Source organism: Coprinopsis cinerea, assembly GCF_000182895.1.
Source record: "Coprinopsis cinerea okayama7#130 chromosome 1 map unlocalized cont3.1, whole genome shotgun sequence".
Lineage (NCBI taxonomy): Eukaryota > Fungi > Basidiomycota > Agaricomycetes > Agaricales > Psathyrellaceae > Coprinopsis > Coprinopsis cinerea.
This window is the reverse complement of record NW_003307544.1, coordinates 3,700,358-3,719,861: the sequence shown is the minus strand read 5'-3', so window position 1 is coordinate 3,719,861 and position 19,504 is coordinate 3,700,358. Positions and strand designations below refer to the sequence as shown.

Sequence of the window (19,504 nt, the reverse complement as noted above, 5' to 3'; positions counted from 1 at the left end):
TCAATGACCTCGCGTTGCAGATAACGATGAAGACTAATTTTCTGTTTTTGGCACTGCTCTCCGTCGGCGTTGTCGCCGCTGAGCAGAAACCTTGTACCCTCCATGCCAAGGGAAAGTATTACGATTTGAATCCGCTCAAGTCCAAGTGCGTATCTCCTCCGTCGCGACTGCTTGAATCTCTGACGGTTTTCTGTAGCAAAGACCACCAGGTTGCGGGTTTAGATCCAAAGGAACTATTTGCAATAAATATGTGTCAGGCAGTTCGAACGGAAACCTTTGGTGTCAAGGATGATATCCATGCCAATGACATTGCCGCATTCGTTCGAAGAGGTCGCGGAGACTTTGTTATTGGGTGCGTAATTAACCTACTATTCTTTATTCTTGACGCTTAGCAAGTCAATCAGAAAGGTCAATACAACCTTTGAGCTGTTCGACAATCATCCAAGAATGATTCTTTCATCTGGTTCTCGATGCAAATCAGACAAGAACCAGCCTCAGAATATCAGGGCTTCAACGGTCATTGACTTCATCTGCGACCCATCGTCATTTGGCTCTGGTCAACCCCGACTCATTGCCCAGCTACCTCCCGGAAACGAAGACGAGGGATGCGCGTATGTTCTTGAATGGCGAACACATGTACGTTCCAGCAATGGGAAGCTGATTACACCATACTGACATGGTTACCACCCAAGTACGCATGTCCTATTAGCGAAAGTGGCATCGTCTGGACATTATTCGTTACGTTGGCCGTCATGTAAGTTCAGCCTATATCTCTGATATCTCGACTCATGCCTTGTCCAGATTCCTTGCCCTCCTGTTGACCTACACAGTCCTTGGTACTCTCTACAACCGCTTCGTCCTCCAACTACGCGGTGTCGACCAGATCCCCCAATTCTCCCTCGAATCCATGAGATACCACGCAAGCGAAGCTATCGACTGGGCCAAAGACGTCTTCTACGCCTACCAATCCAGACCAGCTGGCTCCAGTGGCTTCTTCGGAGTACCCAACACCACCGCGACCAACCCCGTGAGCCACCAAACATCTGTTGGAATCAACATCCGAGGCGAAGATCTGGAATCGAGAGGTGGAGGAGGACCAGGAGGCTTCGCCCGCCCCCAACCAGGCCACCGCACCTCAGGTTCTGCAGCATTCTCTCGTGCACCACAACGCCCCATCCCCGAAACCAACCCCGTCTCCCACCAAACACAAGTAAACGCCGAGCTCGAACATCAACGTATTCAATCCCTCTCCCAGCAACGCTCGCCCCATCTCTCGCAGACGCCTTCCCCACTTTCCGCTTCTTCCTCTCACTCTTCAGGAGATAGAGCACCACTTGTGACCGTTTCGCAGTCTCCTTCTCCGCCACTGCCGCCTGTTCCGCTGCAAGGGCCGCAGCCACAGCCTCCAGCTGTTCCGCCTAAAGCTGCTGTACCACCAACCCCAGCTACCGCCAACCGTGAATTCCAAGTTGGGAATGCCGATGATGACGACGACGATGAAGATGATGACGATGACGACGATGAGGATGAGGATGAGCAGGATTACAACGAGTACAACCAGGTCGACGACGATGCGAAGGAGTTGTCTGATTTCAAGAGACCACCCCAGCATCCATCTGGTGCGGCACCTGGAGCTAGTGCAACAGGCTCGACTTCTACTCCGGCTTCGAAACCACCATTGTAGTGCCTCGATGTACTTAACTATATGCGCTGATACCCACTTTGTTGATGAATTGATTGACACAAGGTGTGTTCTTGTGCTCTCCCTCAAACGCATGACGAGTGTGTTACCAATCGCCCTCTGGATGCCTGACCTCTTGTGGCTTTATGTTACTTGCCTAATAAGTCTCCGTTAGTATATCGGTTAGTACACGCGCCTGTCATGCCTTAGCGTGCGCGCGAAAGCTGGGTTCGACTCCCAGACGGAGAGATAAATTTGGTTGTAAGTGTTTTTTGCTTTTTTCTTTTTCCTCCTGTCTCTTTGACCAATCCCCCGCATCAATAAACTTAGTTTCTGCTCATGGATGTCAGAGGTGGAGGTTACCAGGTGGTATTACTCACATGTCACGCCTTTACTTTTTCCTTTGCAGCTTGCAGACTAAGAATCCCAATACATGATCCCAACCCGCTCGTTTGGTACTTCCATGTGCCAGGAATCAAGATCGCTGAGCTTAAACTTGCCTGTCATCATGCCCTCGAAATGCATCCGTCCCACCTTTGTTCTTGGTCGTTCCTGCCGTCCAAGACTCGGATGAGCACAGAAGTGGAGAGATGGAGGACGAGTTGAGGCTTGGGACCCGAGGTAAACCTCGGAATACAGTATTGAAAATCTACCCGAGGGTCGAGAACGTCTCAATAGGCTTGGAAAGTCGTCATACCCAGGTCATTACCGAGAGGGTTCGAACGGCTAAGGAATCTAAAGAGGAGTTTTTCAGTTATCGGAACACGAGGTTAGCTTGTAGTTCGGGCTCTGTTGGGAGAAGTACATATGTCGACCTTGGAGTCGATTGAAGGAGGTGACATTCGATACCCACTCCACTTTGCACCGCTGGATTTGGAAGGAGAGATATCTCGTGGTGTTGGCATTGAGGACCTTTCAAGTGGTCATGTTATTGTTTGAAAGAAGTGGGCGCGGTTCCTGGTGCTTTGTTTCTCGCTCGATGAGGAAGGTGAGCTGGTTGGTCTACTCCTCAACCGCGCAGCCGACCCAATCGCATTGGTGAATGAATATATCAAAGGAAACGAACTAAAAGAAAAGGACGAATTCATTCAAGTAACCAATTCCATCCTTTTCGCAGTCAGTTCTCGACCGCACAAATAGGTTCATGGGTTCTTTCATCCCAGACAAACTGGTTTGGTTTACTCCCCGCTTACTTCGCCTTTGAACATTCCTTTAAGGGCCGCCCGAAGAGATCGTCGTCGTCATCGCTATTTCACTCTCAGTTTGTGGTGGGCGCACTTGAGGGTGAGGTCTATGACTGATTGATAGCTTGGACTCACATATCTGCTGTGCCACCGGCGTTCATATACGATAACGTATACATTTCTTCAAAGTATACAAGTGACAGAAGTACACCCGGTTATCTAGTGTTCGTTCGCATCATCAAAGGTGATTTCGGGCTGAGGAAAGCCGCGAATGCTGTACTACCCGGTAGCTTACTTCGCCATGGGCGAAGAGGTCGGAGGAGGAGTCGGTACTCGAGCTCGGAGGAAATGGGAGGCACAGATTCCGAAGTCGGGGAGTTGTGATGCGAAAAAGTGGAGGTTCGAGTTCTGCTGCAAGTTGTTTGTTTTTTCTGGTCCAAGTGCTTTGATATTCAGAACGTTTTGTCCGAGATGTGGTCGTCATCGACGTTTCTTCCCGAACACCGACATTTGTCTGGTTCGTCGGTGGTTCGTGGGCAACGGGACGCAAACAATAGCCACTGACCACGTTTCTTTGTTGCATATGGACATTGCGATGGCGCAACAGAGAGCGAGAGCCCTCAATCGCATCGTAATAACATGAATGTGGAGTTGGATGTCGAAACGTCGCCATATTCGCGGGTCCACCTCTCCTCAAAGGGCACTCCTCCGAGTCGGAAGTGATTGAGACTCCTTGAAACCCCTCTACAGCTCAGACTCAACGAAGATAACGTTGCTCTGACGTGCGCTGTATCTATTTTTGCCCACTTATCTGAGCACACTACATTCCGAGTTGCCATGTTTGACACGAGGCATCACCACCTCGGAATTCGGTTCCAAAAACCTAAAGTACCCCATTTCTTCTGGGGAAACAGGTCTAGTAACCCCACAATGCGCGCAATCACAGGAAGTCGAAGTGGTGGGCGCTATGTACTGCTCAATCACATCTCTGCATTCAGTGTGCGCGCTCTCTCTCTCCGGTGATAGGGTATGTACTCAGACAACAGGGACTCTGTTTGTGTGGAGATTCGCACCCTCGGGAGAAGCTGATGGAAAGATGGAAAGGCTGATCCCGTTCAGTCGGGTGTCTGCCATAATGCTCCCTGGGCCCACGTCTGGTCAATAAAATGTGCCCGAGGAAAACGCATGTCAGAGATATGTTTCTTGATAATATAGCCTGGTCATCTCAGGGGAACACGGGTGGTGTTGGAATGGCTTTTGGGAACTAACGGGTAAGAGAAAGTTGCGGTTGGGTTCTAGATGTATGGTCCGGTGATATTCTTTCTGTATTAGAGCTTCTGCGGTCGCGAAGAAAGGCATCTACGTACACGCTTGAAATGAATACCCTTGAATGGTCACGCCAAGACTAGACCGAACGAGTGACACCCTAGAACTACGGCAACCTCGTTATTCTTGCCGCCAAAGGCGCCGATTACCGTCGGTATGCTGTACTGATATCTACAGAGAAGCACGACAATGTTAATCCATGGAGTAATCTCCAATTCATTAGGTACAGCTTTACTTATTGCGAGGTTGGGCAGCGCTCGAAGTCGGAGTCTGAGTCGCTACAAGTGAATCCCGAAGTAGCAAAGTTGTTATGCGTTCTGATAGGGGCTGGTTCAAGCAATCCGATGATAGTACATGAGAGAGGAAGACACCTGAAGTGGGTGCCGAGAGTAAGTAATGACGCTCTGCACCGAAGCACTGTCTCGCGCAGCGCTCGCCAGCGACTTCTAACTGATATAAAGCGCCTTCACCTTCCTCAGTCAGGGACGAAGTCACACAGCTGATTCAATTCAAGCTGTCCAAGCTGTCAACCTGGCTGGAGGTTCAAGTACGCCGGAGCTTAGTAAAGTTAGGTGTTCCAGCCAGATATTGTACCTCCCAGGCCCAAGTGTCGGGGCTTGCGAAGCAAAAACAGCGCGGGGGCAAACGGCGACAGTGCTGCATAGGCGCTTGTTCAGGCGCTTGCGTTGAATTCCGAACGAGCTCCCATGCGAGAAAGGCGGGCCTCACTCGTGACCGCATCTCCTGAGGTCTGTGGATTTCACATGTAGATCTTTCATTCTCGAAGCTCTCGTATGCACACTCTCTGCACCGTCTCGCCCTTTTATCTCCCTTGTAGGTTCCATGATGTCGTTCACCCTCTTGCACGAGAATGCTTGGCGGTATCACAAGACCTACTTTGACAGTAGAAGTGCACGTATCAGACGTTTTACAAGGATAGGAGATAGCGCATGAATGAATGTGCCTTGGAGCTACATCACCGCGTGCATGGGCGCTTTGTCGGGCGCTTCACAATGATTTCTCTAGTTCCCTCTCTAACGAACCGACCACTAGACAGAAAGGAGAAGGTAGAGATACCCAGTCAGTATCTGTCTGCCTCTGCTAGCTTGTCCCATTATGTTCGCTGCTTTCTCGCCTTCCACTTCTATGGACGTCAATTAGAGCCTGTCTGTCACGGTCCATATGCACGAGAAGTCTTGGAAGTCGAACTCGAGTTACTCTGACAGGGCCTTCAGCGTATAGGAGGCAGCTCAGGGGCCCTCCCTGCAGCATATAAAGCCCAAACCTCCCGTCTATTCTCCTCACTAACAATCCTACTTCGATTGTCAGTTGTGCTAGGTTCGTTGCTTTCTCCTCGTTGCTGTAGATCATGGCGACTAACTGACCTTGGTACACGCGAAGGCGTAACCAAAGATGTTCCACATCCTCAGACTCGAATCAACCGTCGACTTGAGCGAGCCGCTCAAGGATAACGGCATCATCGTCTTCCAATCGGACAAGCTCGACCTTGAACCAAGCCCCAACTTGGGACCCACCGGGATCGACAACACCAACGTCAACTTGATCAATGCTAAAGGAGACGTTCTTCTCCACATCGGCATTCGACGAAGGGAGAACGCCTTTGTCTTCAACAGTATCCCGTACGGCGAAAGCCGGGGCCCTGAGGAACGAATTCCTCTCGAAGGAACCTTTGGCGACCGAAGGGACCCCTCTATTACCGTCTTCGACCACCCTGACCGTTACCAAATCATGATTGACTACAAGACGGTCTACTATTACAAGAAGAGGCTCGAGGGGAGGTGCGAGAAAGTGTCCTACAAGATCAACGAAGGGCAGACCCCGCCTTTCTCTGATGTTTTGGGTGTCACCGTCCTCTACTTTGCTAACGTCATGCCGCGCGCCAATTGAGATATACGTTCGTGTAGTTAACGAGATCCAACCTTGTACCTGTGTATAGACTTTTGATGAACGATGTAGTAGTGAAGTCATGTACTTGTTCGTGTACCTGGAATCCGTCAAACAAGTTGTCACAGTGGCCGACAATCTCCAACTCGATAAGATCACGATCTCAGGCGCTCAAGTTAACGGTTCCGTTCACTGGCAGGTCTAGGCTAACTTCCCACTCGGGTCTGCCAGAAAATCGGCCCTTTGGGAAAGGAAAAAGGAGGCCCTTGACAAAGGAAGGATTTCGAGCCAGTTCACATCGGAAGTATATCGTAGATCGGTGCCATAGTTGGCAAATATCCAGTGGTTGTGTGTCTGAGGAGGTAAAGAGGATGAAGGGCATCATCACGACTGCCATTTGTCAGTCCGTGGCAGAAAGAAGGAGCAAAGTTCAACTGCCACAAGTGCATGTAGAAGGCGGGTTTCCGCAAGCAAATCTTTGTGGCACGATCACAGCGCCAATCATGTTCATTCCTGGGACACGTGGACAGGCTCCAGTCTGGCTGACCCCACAGTGACCATCGGCGGTGGAATTATCCGCAGAACCTTTGTCACAAAAATGGCGTTTTGACAAAAGAGCATGTCGGTTCGCTTGGACTTCGATAACCTATCCAAGATAGCGATCGTCATTGGTTGCCATAATCCTAATAGAAGCAAGGTGTCCAGTGACCAGCGGACTACCTACCATTGGGCCAGGCACTGAAAGGAAATCTAGAGATGATAGTCCTCACTAGTAGCCAATCCGTTAGGGAAGTCCACTCCGTTTGACAGATAGCTGGAAGGCTAGTTTCGAAAGGGCTACCTCCGGTAAAGGGAAGCTATGTCACAGGAGTGGTCACAAGGGTGTCTTTAGTAACGACATCCACGTCATGGCGGAGTTGTTGTGAACGTTGCTGCGACAGTTTATCGGAACGAAAGGCGGAGAGGATAGGCCTGTGCTAGAGCAGTTGACTGATGCCGCAGGATTTCCCATCGCTGTCACCGCAGAGTTCGTTCCGATGGTTTTCAGGGAAGCCGAAGATAGGAATGAGCGGTAGACAGCAATCAATAGGCGCCCAACGTCCGTCCGGCCTATGAGCGCGCAAAGGACGTTTTTTCCCCTGGCTTTCAGTGATATGCGGGTAAAGGATTGTAGCGAAAAAGAAAGATGGATCGTCTACAGCTGTGAGCTGAAAAGTGCACCCACAGATTCCGTTTTCGACATGCCCCAAGACTGACAAGCGGCGTCTCCCCACCAAATCTTCTGATGCGACCTGAACCACCCTAGTGGATGAACGATGCTGAGAATAGACATTGAACCAAAGCGAGCCGACTTAGGCGGACATGGCTCGTGTTGAATAAGTGGCTACTAAATTTGTTTCAACCTGGGTCGATCATTCTTGAAGCCTGGAAGCTGCGGAGTGAGAGCGAGAAGCCGCAAGTCTGGTGCGCCAGTGGTGTTTGTCGTCACTAGAAGCGCATTAGCGAGGAAGACAGGATGTGTTCTAGCGCACGCACCGAAGACAGGTAGCGGAGAAGCGTCCTGGTGGAGACTGTTGGCATGTTAGAAACTGATTGAGGCGCGAATAGTTGGCTCAGTGAGTATGTTCCGCTTTTTTTTAGTAGCCGACCGTTTTCGTCGACGGAGAGGTGCGAAAACCTTACGTACCAGCGTCAGGCTCGGTTACAGAGGCCAAGTCTGAGCAAAATCAAGGAGGCTTTTCGATCCCTCCGCGGAGAAGGATGGTGGCCAAATTGCCGGTTTAAGTGTCAGGTCGGAGCAAGCTCCTTGGCTGAGGTCCAGGCCTTCCAAACTGTTTTGAGCCCTAAGGTCAACGATAGCAATAGCAGCGTGTACAGGGTATCCGCAGAATTGAACTGAGTAGCGCCCTTGCCCTTTAGCTTGCCTGAGCCAAGAATGATTCGGGAGCCGGTGACAGAGCAAAATGCCAGGTCGATTCGAATTAGTAGAAACGTAGCATCGACTAGAACATTGGATGCCGGAGGTTTTCTGTATAAGTCCCAAGGCTACCAGCCAGCCAGGCATTTAAGGAGATCAGGGAGACAGTTGGGCGGCTAATTCGTCCAGCGTTTAACTGGAAGAGCCAGACGCGAGCACGCGCTCGCGTGCTCATGATGAAGGTACGTGTCAAAGAAGATCAGACGCGTTGAATGGGGCGGCGGCTGTGTTGCCGTATTTGGCACTGTTTTTCCTAGAAGCATTTCTCCCAACATCGCTGGCAGTGCCGCCTTCATCCTCGACCAACACCACCACCACCACCTTCATCGAAGACGACGACGACGGCAGCAATGGATGACGGTACGTGCAACGTCGGCGACGGCGACGACAATCTTCAGTTCTCTTCGGGCCACCATCGGGTCGACCAGTACCAGTAGCGCCACTGTGTCCAGCTTGTGTTCAGCATGCCTTTGACAATGACGACGTTCGTTTCGACGTTGGCTGAAGGCCGACAAACGTTCTGCGCGCCAATATACCTTTACCCAGTGCTTGCGTTTCAACGCAGGGGACGACGACGACGCTTTTTTTCTTCTTCGGATTTTTCCACACGTGGCCCCTCAGTTTTCTCCTCCACCAGCAACGACTTCGACCTGACACCTTCCATTCTTATCCAGCATGGCAGTCGCAAGATATGGCACCCTCCGGAGGGATCAGCATTCCCGCTCACGATAATGTGAGCAACGGCGCTCCCGCCGACGACCAGAACTGGAACGGGAACGACCGTCGCTCCCCTCCCAGGGACTCTCGGGACCGTGAAAGGGATAGAGATAGGGAAAGGAACGGTGACCCTCCTAGGAGGTCCAGCAGGAGTCGCAGCCCTGCTCGCGGTGGCGAGGATCGTGAACGTGCCAGGTACTTTTCTGTCCTAAAAGTCAAGGTCGTGTTCTAAAGTCCCCTTTCAGCCGCAGCGAAAATGGCGGTCAGAACCCTGGCAACAACTTGCACGTCTCCGGTCTGAGCCACCGAGTTGACTCAAGGGACCTCGAGACTGCTTTCGCAAAGATTGGTAGGGTGCGTACTGGTTCTGCCCCTGTACTTGAAAGCCGTCTGACATCTGGTATAGGTTCAGAAAGCTTCTGTTATGTATGACCCTCATACCAGAGAGTCTCGTGGCTTTGGTTTCGTTACAATGGAAACTACTGAGGAAGCAGAGGCTGCCATTTCTTCTTTGAATGGTACCGAGTTGATGGGCAAGATCATCACAATCGAAAAGGTGGGTTCTCTTGACTCGTATGCACTTCTGTGACTAAAATGACCTTTAGGCTCGTCGTGGTCGCGCTCGTACCCCGACACCTGGTCGATACTACGGCCCCCCTAAGCGTTACGATTGTAAGTATCTTGGGCTTTGAATTATCCCTTCTCTTCTCACCTTTCAATAGATGAGAGACCCTATGACCCTCGTCCTTATGACAGTCGCTACCGTGACTATGATGATCGACGAGACAGACGTCGCTACGATGACTATCGTCGCGATGATTACAGGCACAGAGATTATGACAGGGACCGTGAGCGTGACCGCTACCGTGATGACAGGCGCTACGACGACAGGCGATACTAAGTCGTACACAAGTACTGACCCTCCCAAAAGTGTTGTGGACAATCTGGGTATGAGTGTGGCTTTGAGTTCTTTTCCGTAGTTATCTGGTGTATAGTTTACGTGCTGTTAAATTGTGCCTAATGCAAACCATATTTATTTATTGACCTTGTGCAATGTTTGAATGTCACCCAGACGATTGATTGTGTTGGAAGGTCCCACGTCCACGCTCTGCCTTTCTCCTCCAACAGCCATGGCACTGAACGGCCAAAAGTCGTATCGGGTTTTTCTGGGCGCACCACCTGCTTCTGCATTGAACTCTGAAGCAACATACCACTGGCAGACCTTCTCTTCTGGTTCTCTGCCTTCCCAGCCAGCCTTGACAAAGATAATAAGCAGGACAGAATCGTTTTTCCTGCCTCCTGCAACCTTGGAAGCAGCCAGTCGACGAATTTCACTGATCTATCAGAATGCCATCTTTGACCAGAGCGTTGAGGATGAAGACCAGAGTTTGCGAGAAGATTCTATTCGCAGAGGTGCGTCGTGTATACCGTTTGTATCTATGCGATGCGCTCAAGTCAATTCAGAGGGCTCGACGCTCATTAGCTGGCCTCCTACGGAACCACAGGAGCAAAACGACAAGAATGAGGGGCTTACCTTTCTGCTAACATCCCAGGAGGAGATATCCAAGGTCAATTCTACGACTGGCTTTGGCTTGCTCGACTCGACGCGCTACGAAACTCAAGGGGAAACCCAAAGCTACGGCAATTATTCTGATTCTTCTTCCATCGCTCGATTTCCGACATTCCATTTCAACATCCAAGCGTTAACACCCTTGTCGTATAAGATTCCACCGCGCACAAGGTCTGTCAAAGTGAACGCGCTGTTGGCAGTGCTCGAAGTGGAAGGGCCGGACAAGATTAGAATCAAGAAGGGCCCGGATGCAGGGAAGGAGGTGGGGATTTTGAAGATGATTTTGGGTGACGAATTGGGGAATGTCGCGAAGCTGACGGCGTGGAGGGAGGTTGCAGATGAATGGGGAGGCATAAATGAGGAGCCTGGCACTAAACGCGGAGACATCATCCACCTCGAGAGTGAGTACAAGGTCTGCCCCAATTGACCAGCCTTATGACTGAAGCGGCATTCCGTGCAGATGTCCTGATGGCATGCGAACAAGGGATGTCCCCCACACTGACGGCCTCTCCGAACCTCAAGTCCAAGATGACGATTTGTTACAGAACTCTCCCTTACACCCACGAAGATGGGAGGCTACGGCCAGACCTGCGTTTGGGCGACAGTGACCCGTGTGTTAGGAGAGTTGCTGCTGTCGTACAGTGGTTCGAAAATATGATTGGTCTGCCGGGACGATGACCAATGGGTGGGAAGTCTCATTTAGAACCGCGATTACATGCGCTGATTGCGTATCTGCAGATGTTTCGGAGACTCTCTCTCGTCCCACCACCATCTAGGAACCAGCCACAATGCCCGCCATTCCAGGAACCCTCTCAAGTGACATGTTCAACCGTATTCGCAAACTCTTCCCGAAGCCAGCCACTACCAAGTTTCAAGAACCGCCCGCCAGCTTGACTACGCTTCCGGCTGAGGTATTGACGAAGATCATGGAGGATGTGGGATGGGAGGGCATTCTGGTACTTCGCGAAGTAAGCTAAGACTCTGTTCAATCATTGTCACACCTGACGTAGCCTCAGTGCTCTCGACACCTCGCCAGGGTTTCTAAACTCCGTTCCTTGTGGCTCGACATCTTTAGACGGTGGTGCGGTGCCACGATTCCCATGCCTTTCTTCCTCCCCAAACGGGTCGACCTATGCACGGCGGAGGATTTGGAAGATATCGTCGTTGGGTTCTGGACCAGGCGTCGCCATTTGCCAGGTCAGCTCAGGGAACCTCGCGAGCTCGTCTTCGGCCCGCCTCCTCACAGCGTCAGGGAGTTCGAAGACCTTGGGTTCCTACCTGGGGACAGGTTCCTCCTGTATTATTCGAAAGTGGATGGAGCGATTTACTATTGTCACGTCGAGCATCCGGAACACGGCGGCATGTTCATCCCCAGCGCGTTCAAGAACCCGGCCAACGCTAGTGCACTGGCAGAATCGAAGGCTGAAGTGCGGATTGCGTTCGACTGCTTTGGGGCGCAGGATATCGAAGCTACAGATCGATCTTCTGGCGATCTATACTTCCCGCCTCGGTTCAATATGGCACTCGTGCGTTGGCGTTCGGGAGGGGAGGGACCTTTCATCGAAGTCTGGGAGGTGGCGCCAGAGAGTCGTGCCCTGGACGGACGGGTGCAAGGATTCACAACTCGAAAGCTGGCTTCTCTCCGCGCGGATTACCCGGATTCTCATGTCTCTTCTCCGTCACTATACAAGAATCATTTAGCGTACTCTCTCGTCAAGACCGGTGTGGTTACTGTCCTTGATTGGACCCTTGGGTTTTCGCAAGACGCGGATTCATATAGGCGGATCCACGTTCGCATCGGATTCGATCCCAGGGTAGGTGCCTCCCCAGTTCTCTGCTCGAAATGTGCTTAGCCCAGAGCCTGACAGAAAATCGTCCTCTTACCAAGCAAACGGTTTCTCGCAGTGAGCCAGTCGGGGATAGGCGTTTGGGATTGGAGCAAAACTCGGCCACTTACCACTGCTGTCATCGCGCAGTCGACCACTAATGAGGGCGATGTTGACTTCCCTCGAATCCGACCTATCGCGAAGAAGCGGTTCGACAAGTACCTATTCGATTGCATGCCCGTCTACTTCATTCGGGATTCAATCCGTATGGTTGTGGCGCATTCTGAATCGATATTTGGCGTCGTCATCCCCTTGTCCCCCTCATCAGAGCGTCTGAAGATCCGAATCGTCTCCCTCGTTGAGGAGACACCCACAGACCCCGAATCCATCCTGACCACAGAAAGCCTGGGATACAACAAGGGCGTTATCACCGACGAGGACGCCAACTATTGGGTTGGCTACCCATGGCCAGACGAGAAATCAGAAGACCGTGAAGTCGCCGTGGTCGAGCTTCTTCCCCACGACGAGAATCTCAATGACAAGATCTACTTTAGCGAGTCGATGGACCGGATCGTCGCGTTTGATTCGGCCAAGACAGCGTTTTATGTGTATGACTTGTAGTGACTCGGTTTGTGTCATGTTATCTGGTTGTGCGACGAATGTGATCATGGTCTGTTCCTTCACTGGACTTTCGCCCTAGATGCCACCGACTTTGGTCCTTTTCATTGCCTATCGGAACGCGCTTTCCTAATAAGCTATTCAAACCCCGGGCTCTAACGCAAGCGTACAAGCGCCTTGTCTATGCCTTTGCCCATTGTGTGACAGATTCGTGACCGAAGTGGTTCTCCGGCGATTATCTGCACCGGTTGAGCTACCAAGTTGGGCCCTTGTATACCCATCCACGATCCAAATCTCCACGGTGCAAGTGACCCTTGATTGAGAGACCACTCCAAGCTACTCCAAGAACGGGTGTCGGGGCTTTCTGGTTCGGCACGCATTCAATTATCCTCCAACACATCAAAGGTGTCTTTCAATTATCACCGGAGAAGCCCCGTCCACGCACATAGGCACTATCAGAAACCCGTGGGTGACAGGTACCCTCTCGGAAACTGTTAAGCTCCGCAGTTCCTGGTTCCTACTTCTCGTACTGGCACGTCATTCACGTTGCAAACCGTGCTGGTTCAGGTTCGAGGAGGAGAAGGCGCCCAAACGGTCACGGAGGCGCGCTTGTTTAGCTTTTGATCCGATCATCACGGCGTTAAATTCGGGACGACGGCTCGTTGGCAGCGTCACCTCTTTTCTCTTCCATCATCCCCTCCACCATGGCCGAAAGTCTGTCTCCAGAATGCACACCGCTCAAACTCAAGTACGATTCTTGCTTTAATTCGTGGTTTGAAGGGTACTTGGAGCCTGCTGTGGCTGCTACACCCAAGGAACGGGCTGCGTATTCGAAGAAGAAGGCGGAGGAGTTTCAGAAAAAATGTGGAAGTGTTTGGGAGCAGTATCGTGAATGTGTGCAGGTACGTGGTTGGAGATTGGGTGAAAATGTGGTTGATGAACTGGAGTTTACTTGGATACTTGCAGAAAGCTGTGAAAGAGCGGGGTCTTGACAAGCTGCTGGAGCAAGCTCGACAGGAGAATCCTCTGACAGAGCCACCTCCAAATACGCCACCTTCGACGGCGCCAAAATCATAGCATCTAGAGATATAACTCCAGGCGACAGCACTAAGGTGAGACTGCTCCATTTTGATGAGAAGGTTTCGCTAACTTGTAGCAAGCCCTCCAGCCAGTGACGCCCTTTCAAGTCGGAACAACGGAGCTCTATGGGCATCTTTCCTGGTTCATTGCGCTGTTCTCGAAGGCCTTTAGGTGAGGCCTCAAGGACCAAGAGTTTATAGCTCTCGAAGGGGCCTCTTCTGCTACACACAACACCCCCGACCACCAGTCGTTGCGAGCCCATCCACCACCACCACTCATTCCGAACCATCATGCGGCGCTAGGCTTGAAATCCACACCGAATAGAATCCTGTATCAAGAAGACAATGTATTGTAACCGGAAATAATCACAGGCTCTACTGTTTTCAACATTATTTTCAAGGTCTGGTCTCGATCTACCTCAAGGCTCCCGAGTCCGATGTCCATTCGCCTCGCCTGGGTAATACACTAGCGATATCTTTCGCGTGGTAAACTTGTGGTGGGCAAAATGTAACCTTGACCCCCAATGCCCTTACATACGAGATTCTAGATGGTCGATTTCAAGTACGCTATCCGGAACGTGCTGGGGCTTGGCTGGGGCTGCAACCCAGGAAGAGGCATTGAAGTTAGCACCAAGCGCTCGCGGCAGCAGCGGAGTTCAAATCAGGGTGACTGAATAGAGGCGAAGTTGAGGATTGGGTTTAGACCACAACCATCTCTTTCTTTGGCCCCCATGACGATGTTGAGAGAGCCACGAGTCAACCCAAGGACTTGGAGGCTTTAGGCGAATCTTTATGTGGATTTTGACCTCGGTGGGGTCGTCATTATTAGAGGTGAGCAGCAGGTCTTGTTGGTGGTTTTATTGACATTGACTCAGGCTTTAGGATATGTATAAACTCCAGGAAATCTTTCTCTTGCCACCCATTTGCATCGAGCAAAGGCGTGGTCTTCGTTGCCCATTCCCTTTCCTATCCAGTCTCGGGGCTATGTTCAATTGTGGGTCCACTCACATGACATTGACACTATCATTCACAGCTTTGCTGTGACGCCTACAGATATACTTAGAGTATAGGTGCACCCCATTTCACTTTTCCACCCTCCTCCTTTCCCTCACCGTTATCAAGGCGTCTTGAGTTCTCCGATTGGGACTAGGGATGGGGCAGGGTTTCTCGGGCTGGGTAAGGTTCCATTTTATCGTTGCGATTGCTCCGATCGCTCATATCGTCTCCAGAGGAAGGAAGACGATGTCCCTGCAGAACCTGACCCGAATTTATGTACGTACTGTCTATCTTCCTTCCCTCGTGAGCGGGACCTGGGGCTCATACCCGTCGACAGACAATTTCGCTTCCGAGCGACCGCCTCTGGGAGAAGACCAGGATACTTCGCATGATCAGAGTAGGTTGGTGAGATGATGCTGGAGACGCATTTTTAATGAGTTTGCAGACCAATCTGGGCAGGACATACCACCGTCCACCCATGGGGGCCCGTCGAACGTGACAATCCATGGTGGCATTTTCAACAAGACGGGTCGAGTTATTAACCACCATCACCACTACCACGGTTATCCAAACGAAGGGCAGTCTATAGACCGTCCTGCTCTCGACAGAATCCTTTCTCGCCTGGTCCCCAAGGTCAACTTCCGAGCCATCTACCTCGATGTTCAGAAAAAATGTACGCGGGGCACAGGGGAGTGGTTCATCAGGAGTCGCCTGTACCGCGAATGGAAGAATAGCACATGTGGGATCCTTTGGGGTATGGGAATGCGTAAGTAATTTACCTGACCTTCGTCCGGTGGGCTTTGCTGACTGGAGTGAACTGCAGCGGGGGCCGGAAAGACTGTCCTATCGTAAGCACTCTCCACCCACACCATTGTCAACAGCTCTTAATTTCATGCCAGGTCCACCGTGATCAAGGACCTCCTACGCCTAGAGCAGGAGTCGGACGACGTGAGCGTCGTCTTCGTATTCTGTCGATACACCGAGCCTCTTTCTGTCAAGGACATCCTGGAAGCCATCATCAAAGAATATCTCGAGCAACATCCCTTCCTGATCAGCGTCGTCGAGCCGCTTTACAGTCGTCACGAGCTGACGAAGACAGAGCCCTCTGAGGATGAGCTAGTCACACTGCTGGCAGACATCGAAACCTTCTTCCGAAAGAGTTTCTACGCACTAGATGGCGTCGACGAGGCACGGAACGACGTCCAATTCGATCTTATCAAGCTATTCAATTCGCTTCAGGGAAACATCATCCTTTTCTCCCGCCCTCTAGACGAGCTCGGCACCTACCTTGACTATGCTGTGTTGTTTTCCGTCTCTGCGCAAGCCGAAGATCTAGAGGTTATGATTGCAGACAAACTCGACCGCCACGTCGCCCTCAGGCGAATTCTCTCGAACCCAGAGCACAAACTCGAGGTCGTCAGAAGCATACAGGAGAAATCCGCTGGCATGTGAGTGTTCCACGAGTTGCGAACGTGCATAGGAGCTCAATCTTACGTTGTGAGCAGGATGCTGCACGCTTCCCTTCAGATTGAAGCTCTTCAGGGTTGCGCCACTATCAAGAGTGTACGCCGACGACTCGAGGAGTTCCCCGCCAAACTTGAAGACATGTATGAAGCGACTATGCAGCGCATTGAGGCCCAGCCACCAGAACTGGCCGACTTGGCCAAGCGTGCGCTACTGTGGCTTGTGTTTGCGCAAAGGACTTTGGACATCGAAGAATTGCTGCATTTTTTGTCTTACTGTCCGGAGACGGGAGTTTTCGACCAAGAGCAAGCGGTAGACCAGGCGACTCTGCTCGCAGTCTGCTGTGGCTTGATCGACATCACCCGATATCCCTATGTTGGTGATGTTCGTCTCGTCCGTGAGTCTCTGCAAGCCCGTGCCCTTAAAATCCTAACACACTGATACTTGGCAGATTTCACTGCGAAAGATGCTTTAGAGGCCATTCTCCGCCGCAAGTATCCATCCCCACACGCGCTTCTGCTGCGAACCTGTCTTGAACTCCTGGTGGATCGCAGCATCCCGCACTGGAGAGAGGCCAGGCTGCGCTCACCCCATGCCCCTGTTATTGACTACGCCTACGTCCATTGGGCGAACCACGCCAAGGCGTGCAGTGACGATCCCCACATCAAGGACGTCCCGCTGCGTTTCCTTCAGCGATGTGCCAGCTACCCGATGTTCATTCGCGGGGACCTCGATTTCGTAGGCCCCCTTCACATGGTTGCTCAGCGCGGTCTCCGCTATATTTTGGAGCCAAGCGCTGCTGACGTCATTCGTGCGTATGGCTGGGACGTCAATGGGCGAACAGACTTGAAGGGAGCTACGGCTCTCTCTCTGGCTTCACCAGAAGTTCTCGATCTCCTCCTAGAAGTCGACGGCATCGATGTCAACGCCAGAGACCAGCGTGGGCAAAGCCCACTGATGTATGCCTGTCTCAGGGTGGATGAGAACTCTGTTTCTCGACTTCTTGGTGTCAAGGGCGTGGACGTTAACATCCAAGACGATAATGGTTATACAGCGTTGATGCTGGCACTCGAGTCTTGTTGGCTGGCTGGCGTTGGTCATGGAATCGTGGATTGCTTGCTCAAGCACGATGGGATCCTGGTCAATACTGCCAACTCGGGCGGTGTTACTCCCTTGATGTTGGCCTCACGCCATTGCGGCAATACCCGCCTCGTACATCAACTGCTCCAGTTCGAAGATATCGATGTGGATGCCAAATGCAATACAGGGCAAACCGCACTCTCAGAGGCAGTGACCTCATGCCTCCACCTCCCTCATGTAGCTGGAGACGCCTGCGGTGAAAACATAGTTGATCGCTTGCTCCAGTCCATGAGCATCGATGCTATCATCTCCACAGATCATGAGGGAAGGACAGCTGTAATGCAGGCCTGTGCGGCCTTCTCCGAGTGTGGTGCAGTTGTCCGACGTTTACTCCATGTCGAAGGCATTCCACTTGACACAGTCGATCGTCAGGGTCACACCGCATTATCCTTAGCGAGCGACACCATTGTCGATATTCTACTGGAACACGCGAGCCACGGAGATTTCAACGCCTGGGCCCAATTTAGGCAAACAGGTCTTTGGTCAGCGGCACGATGGGGGCGTACCAGTACTGTCGAGAAACTTCTTATGATTGGAGGAATCGACGTGAACGGGGTAAACGCCGAAGGACGAACACCCTTGATGCTTGCATGCGACCTCAGCGTTTGTTTTGTTCCAGATGATCGGCGCTACAGAACTGCAAAAGTCCTTGTGGAACATGAAGACATTGACTTGGATCGACGAGATAAGGACGGGAAGACTGCCTTGATGATTGCGGCGGACAACGACATGGACGAGATTGTGGAAAATCTCCTTCAACATGGAGCAAGTCGTGAAGGCTTCGAGTTTATTTACGGGATTCCGGATTGGTTTTTCGACGACGATTTATACCTTTATAGCTACCCACATCGTCCTCTTAGTATTTCTGAACCCCGTGGCGAATTGTAATTGTTTTCTTTCTTACATCTGCGTCCGTTTCTAGATGTGATAGGAAACAACAGCTGGGCTAGCACTGAAGATAAGACAGCTGCGCTATGACAAGGTATGCTAACAAGCAACTTGAACATGGACATAGTTTATTGCCTAACGTCTCTCACGTGCAGCAGCACTGTCAGGTTATCATATCGTTTGAAATTGAGAAATAGGCGCTGGACGTGTGAGTTGGTTTGTCATCTGGACGATCGGCAAACGCCGATCTTCGTTCAAGGCTGGTTTGGCGCTCGCCGCGTGGTGACGCGACGCTTCACCTCCTCTTTTCCATGCTCCTTCGTCGGGCGCTAAACCTTCGTCTTGCCCCCTGCCTCCCACGAAATGCACTCGTAAAGTTTAGGCCATCGAGGCCTCTTCATACAACGCAACCCACACAGTACCACTACGATCCACGACCGCCAGGTTTGGGTGCCAAAATCTGGTATCGACGGGATGGGCAACCAAGATCCAAGTTGACAGGGGCTCTCTTTGGTACGTCTGGCATCTTCCGCCGAATTGAATTCGTTTGCTCAAAGTCCATGCAGTTGGATCAGCATTATTCGCCATCGCATTCCTGTCCGCTATTGATGCTCTAGACGAATACAACCAGGCCAACTATATCCTACTCTGCCTAGTTTTCCTTCAAAAAACCGACATCACCTACGCGACTACCGACTTTACAAATGGCACCGAAACACGAAACTACTTCCATGCTTTGATTAGGTCCGTGGTGGACACGTCGCCGGACGTCATCGACGAATTCTTCGTCGAAGTCGACAAGGTTCTTCAATCGGGAGGTTCGGAGGCAGAGCAGCTGTACGATCTCATGAGGACATGTGCATCTGAGGTGCACGAGATGCTCAAGGAGATTGACCCGGAGATCAATAGCCTCAACCTTGGGGTATTGATCCTCAGGAAAATGGACGAGCGTGTTCTTGCGGTAGCCGATGTCGTGCAGGCGTTCAACGGAGGAGACGATGCGGAAAAGGTTTTCATGTACCACCTCATCAGAGAAACCCACACGAAGGACCCTGCCGCCCGTGGGCAGGATTACGACTCTATTGGATAGTCGCGTTTCATGGACAATGTACGTTCGCTCTCTTCGTTTACA

General features: G+C 51.5%; 9 protein-coding genes and 1 non-coding gene across 10 annotated transcripts; all 10 read left to right on the top strand.

The window, feature by feature from the left end:
- Positions 1-248: 248 nt before the first annotated feature.
- CC1G_00724 (hypothetical protein) lies at positions 249-1,684 on the top strand (the record flags this gene model as incomplete). The annotated part of the gene is made up of 4 exons (XM_001829493.2): positions 249-352; positions 393-615; positions 648-754; positions 802-1,684. The coding sequence occupies 4 exons, from the start codon at positions 249-251 to the stop codon at positions 1,682-1,684; spliced, it is 1,317 nt and encodes a 438-aa protein (XP_001829545.2).
- Positions 1,685-1,846: 162 nt separating this feature from the next.
- Positions 1,847-1,930, top strand: CC1G_20015. The gene has a single exon. It is a non-coding gene; the product is annotated as a tRNA-Asp (tRNA).
- Positions 1,931-3,166: 1,236 nt separating this feature from the next.
- On the top strand, positions 3,167-4,939 carry CC1G_13773 (hypothetical protein; the record flags this gene model as incomplete). Its single annotated transcript, XM_002912195.1, has 6 exons — positions 3,167-3,382; positions 3,616-3,823; positions 3,864-3,892; positions 4,296-4,345; positions 4,415-4,580; positions 4,706-4,939. 6 exons carry the CDS (start codon positions 3,167-3,169, stop codon positions 4,937-4,939), a joined length of 903 nt encoding a protein of 300 aa, XP_002912241.1.
- Positions 4,940-5,507: 568 nt separating this feature from the next.
- On the top strand, positions 5,508-6,196 carry CC1G_00723 (CGL3 lectin). Its single transcript, XM_001829492.2, has 2 exons — positions 5,508-5,529; positions 5,593-6,196. Exon 2 carries the CDS (start codon positions 5,605-5,607, stop codon positions 6,097-6,099), a length of 495 nt encoding a protein of 164 aa, XP_001829544.1. The 5' UTR covers positions 5,508-5,529; positions 5,593-5,604; the 3' UTR covers positions 6,100-6,196.
- Positions 6,197-8,765: 2,569 nt separating this feature from the next.
- CC1G_13772 (hypothetical protein) lies at positions 8,766-9,837 on the top strand (the record flags this gene model as incomplete). The annotated part of the gene is made up of 5 exons (XM_002912194.1): positions 8,766-8,986; positions 9,037-9,145; positions 9,198-9,347; positions 9,397-9,463; positions 9,514-9,837. The coding sequence occupies 5 exons, from the start codon at positions 8,766-8,768 to the stop codon at positions 9,690-9,692; spliced, it is 726 nt and encodes a 241-aa protein (XP_002912240.1). The 3' UTR covers positions 9,693-9,837.
- An 84-nt stretch (positions 9,838-9,921) lies between these two features.
- Positions 9,922-11,039, top strand: CC1G_13771 (hypothetical protein; the record flags this gene model as incomplete). Its single annotated transcript, XM_002912193.1, has 3 exons — positions 9,922-10,204; positions 10,256-10,762; positions 10,822-11,039. 3 exons carry the CDS (start codon positions 9,922-9,924, stop codon positions 11,037-11,039), a joined length of 1,008 nt encoding a protein of 335 aa, XP_002912239.1.
- A 110-nt stretch (positions 11,040-11,149) lies between these two features.
- Positions 11,150-12,808, top strand: CC1G_13770 (hypothetical protein; the record flags this gene model as incomplete). Its single annotated transcript, XM_002912192.1, has 3 exons — positions 11,150-11,329; positions 11,378-12,175; positions 12,230-12,808. The coding sequence occupies 3 exons, from the start codon at positions 11,150-11,152 to the stop codon at positions 12,806-12,808; spliced, it is 1,557 nt and encodes a 518-aa protein (XP_002912238.1).
- Positions 12,809-13,509: 701 nt separating this feature from the next.
- On the top strand, positions 13,510-13,882 carry CC1G_00721 (hypothetical protein; the record flags this gene model as incomplete). The annotated part of the gene is made up of 2 exons (XM_001829490.1): positions 13,510-13,707; positions 13,772-13,882. 2 exons carry the CDS (start codon positions 13,510-13,512, stop codon positions 13,880-13,882), a joined length of 309 nt encoding a protein of 102 aa, XP_001829542.1.
- A 1,244-nt stretch (positions 13,883-15,126) lies between these two features.
- On the top strand, positions 15,127-18,372 carry CC1G_00720 (ankyrin containing protein; the record flags this gene model as incomplete). The annotated part of the gene is made up of 7 exons (XM_001829489.2): positions 15,127-15,156; positions 15,218-15,281; positions 15,326-15,646; positions 15,704-15,728; positions 15,780-16,328; positions 16,386-16,741; positions 16,796-18,372. The coding sequence occupies 7 exons, from the start codon at positions 15,127-15,129 to the stop codon at positions 18,370-18,372; spliced, it is 2,922 nt and encodes a 973-aa protein (XP_001829541.2).
- Positions 18,373-18,683: 311 nt separating this feature from the next.
- CC1G_00719 (hypothetical protein) lies at positions 18,684-19,462 on the top strand (the record flags this gene model as incomplete). The annotated part of the gene is made up of 2 exons (XM_001829488.1): positions 18,684-18,885; positions 18,939-19,462. The coding sequence occupies 2 exons, from the start codon at positions 18,684-18,686 to the stop codon at positions 19,460-19,462; spliced, it is 726 nt and encodes a 241-aa protein (XP_001829540.1).
- Between the last annotated feature and the right edge of the window lie 42 nt (positions 19,463-19,504).

What these genes read in the sequence shown, in the direction of transcription:
- CC1G_00723 (XM_001829492.2), top strand. Translation starts at nt 5,605, where the DNA reads ATGTTCCACATCCTCAGACTCGAATCAACCGTCGACTTGAGCGAGCCG.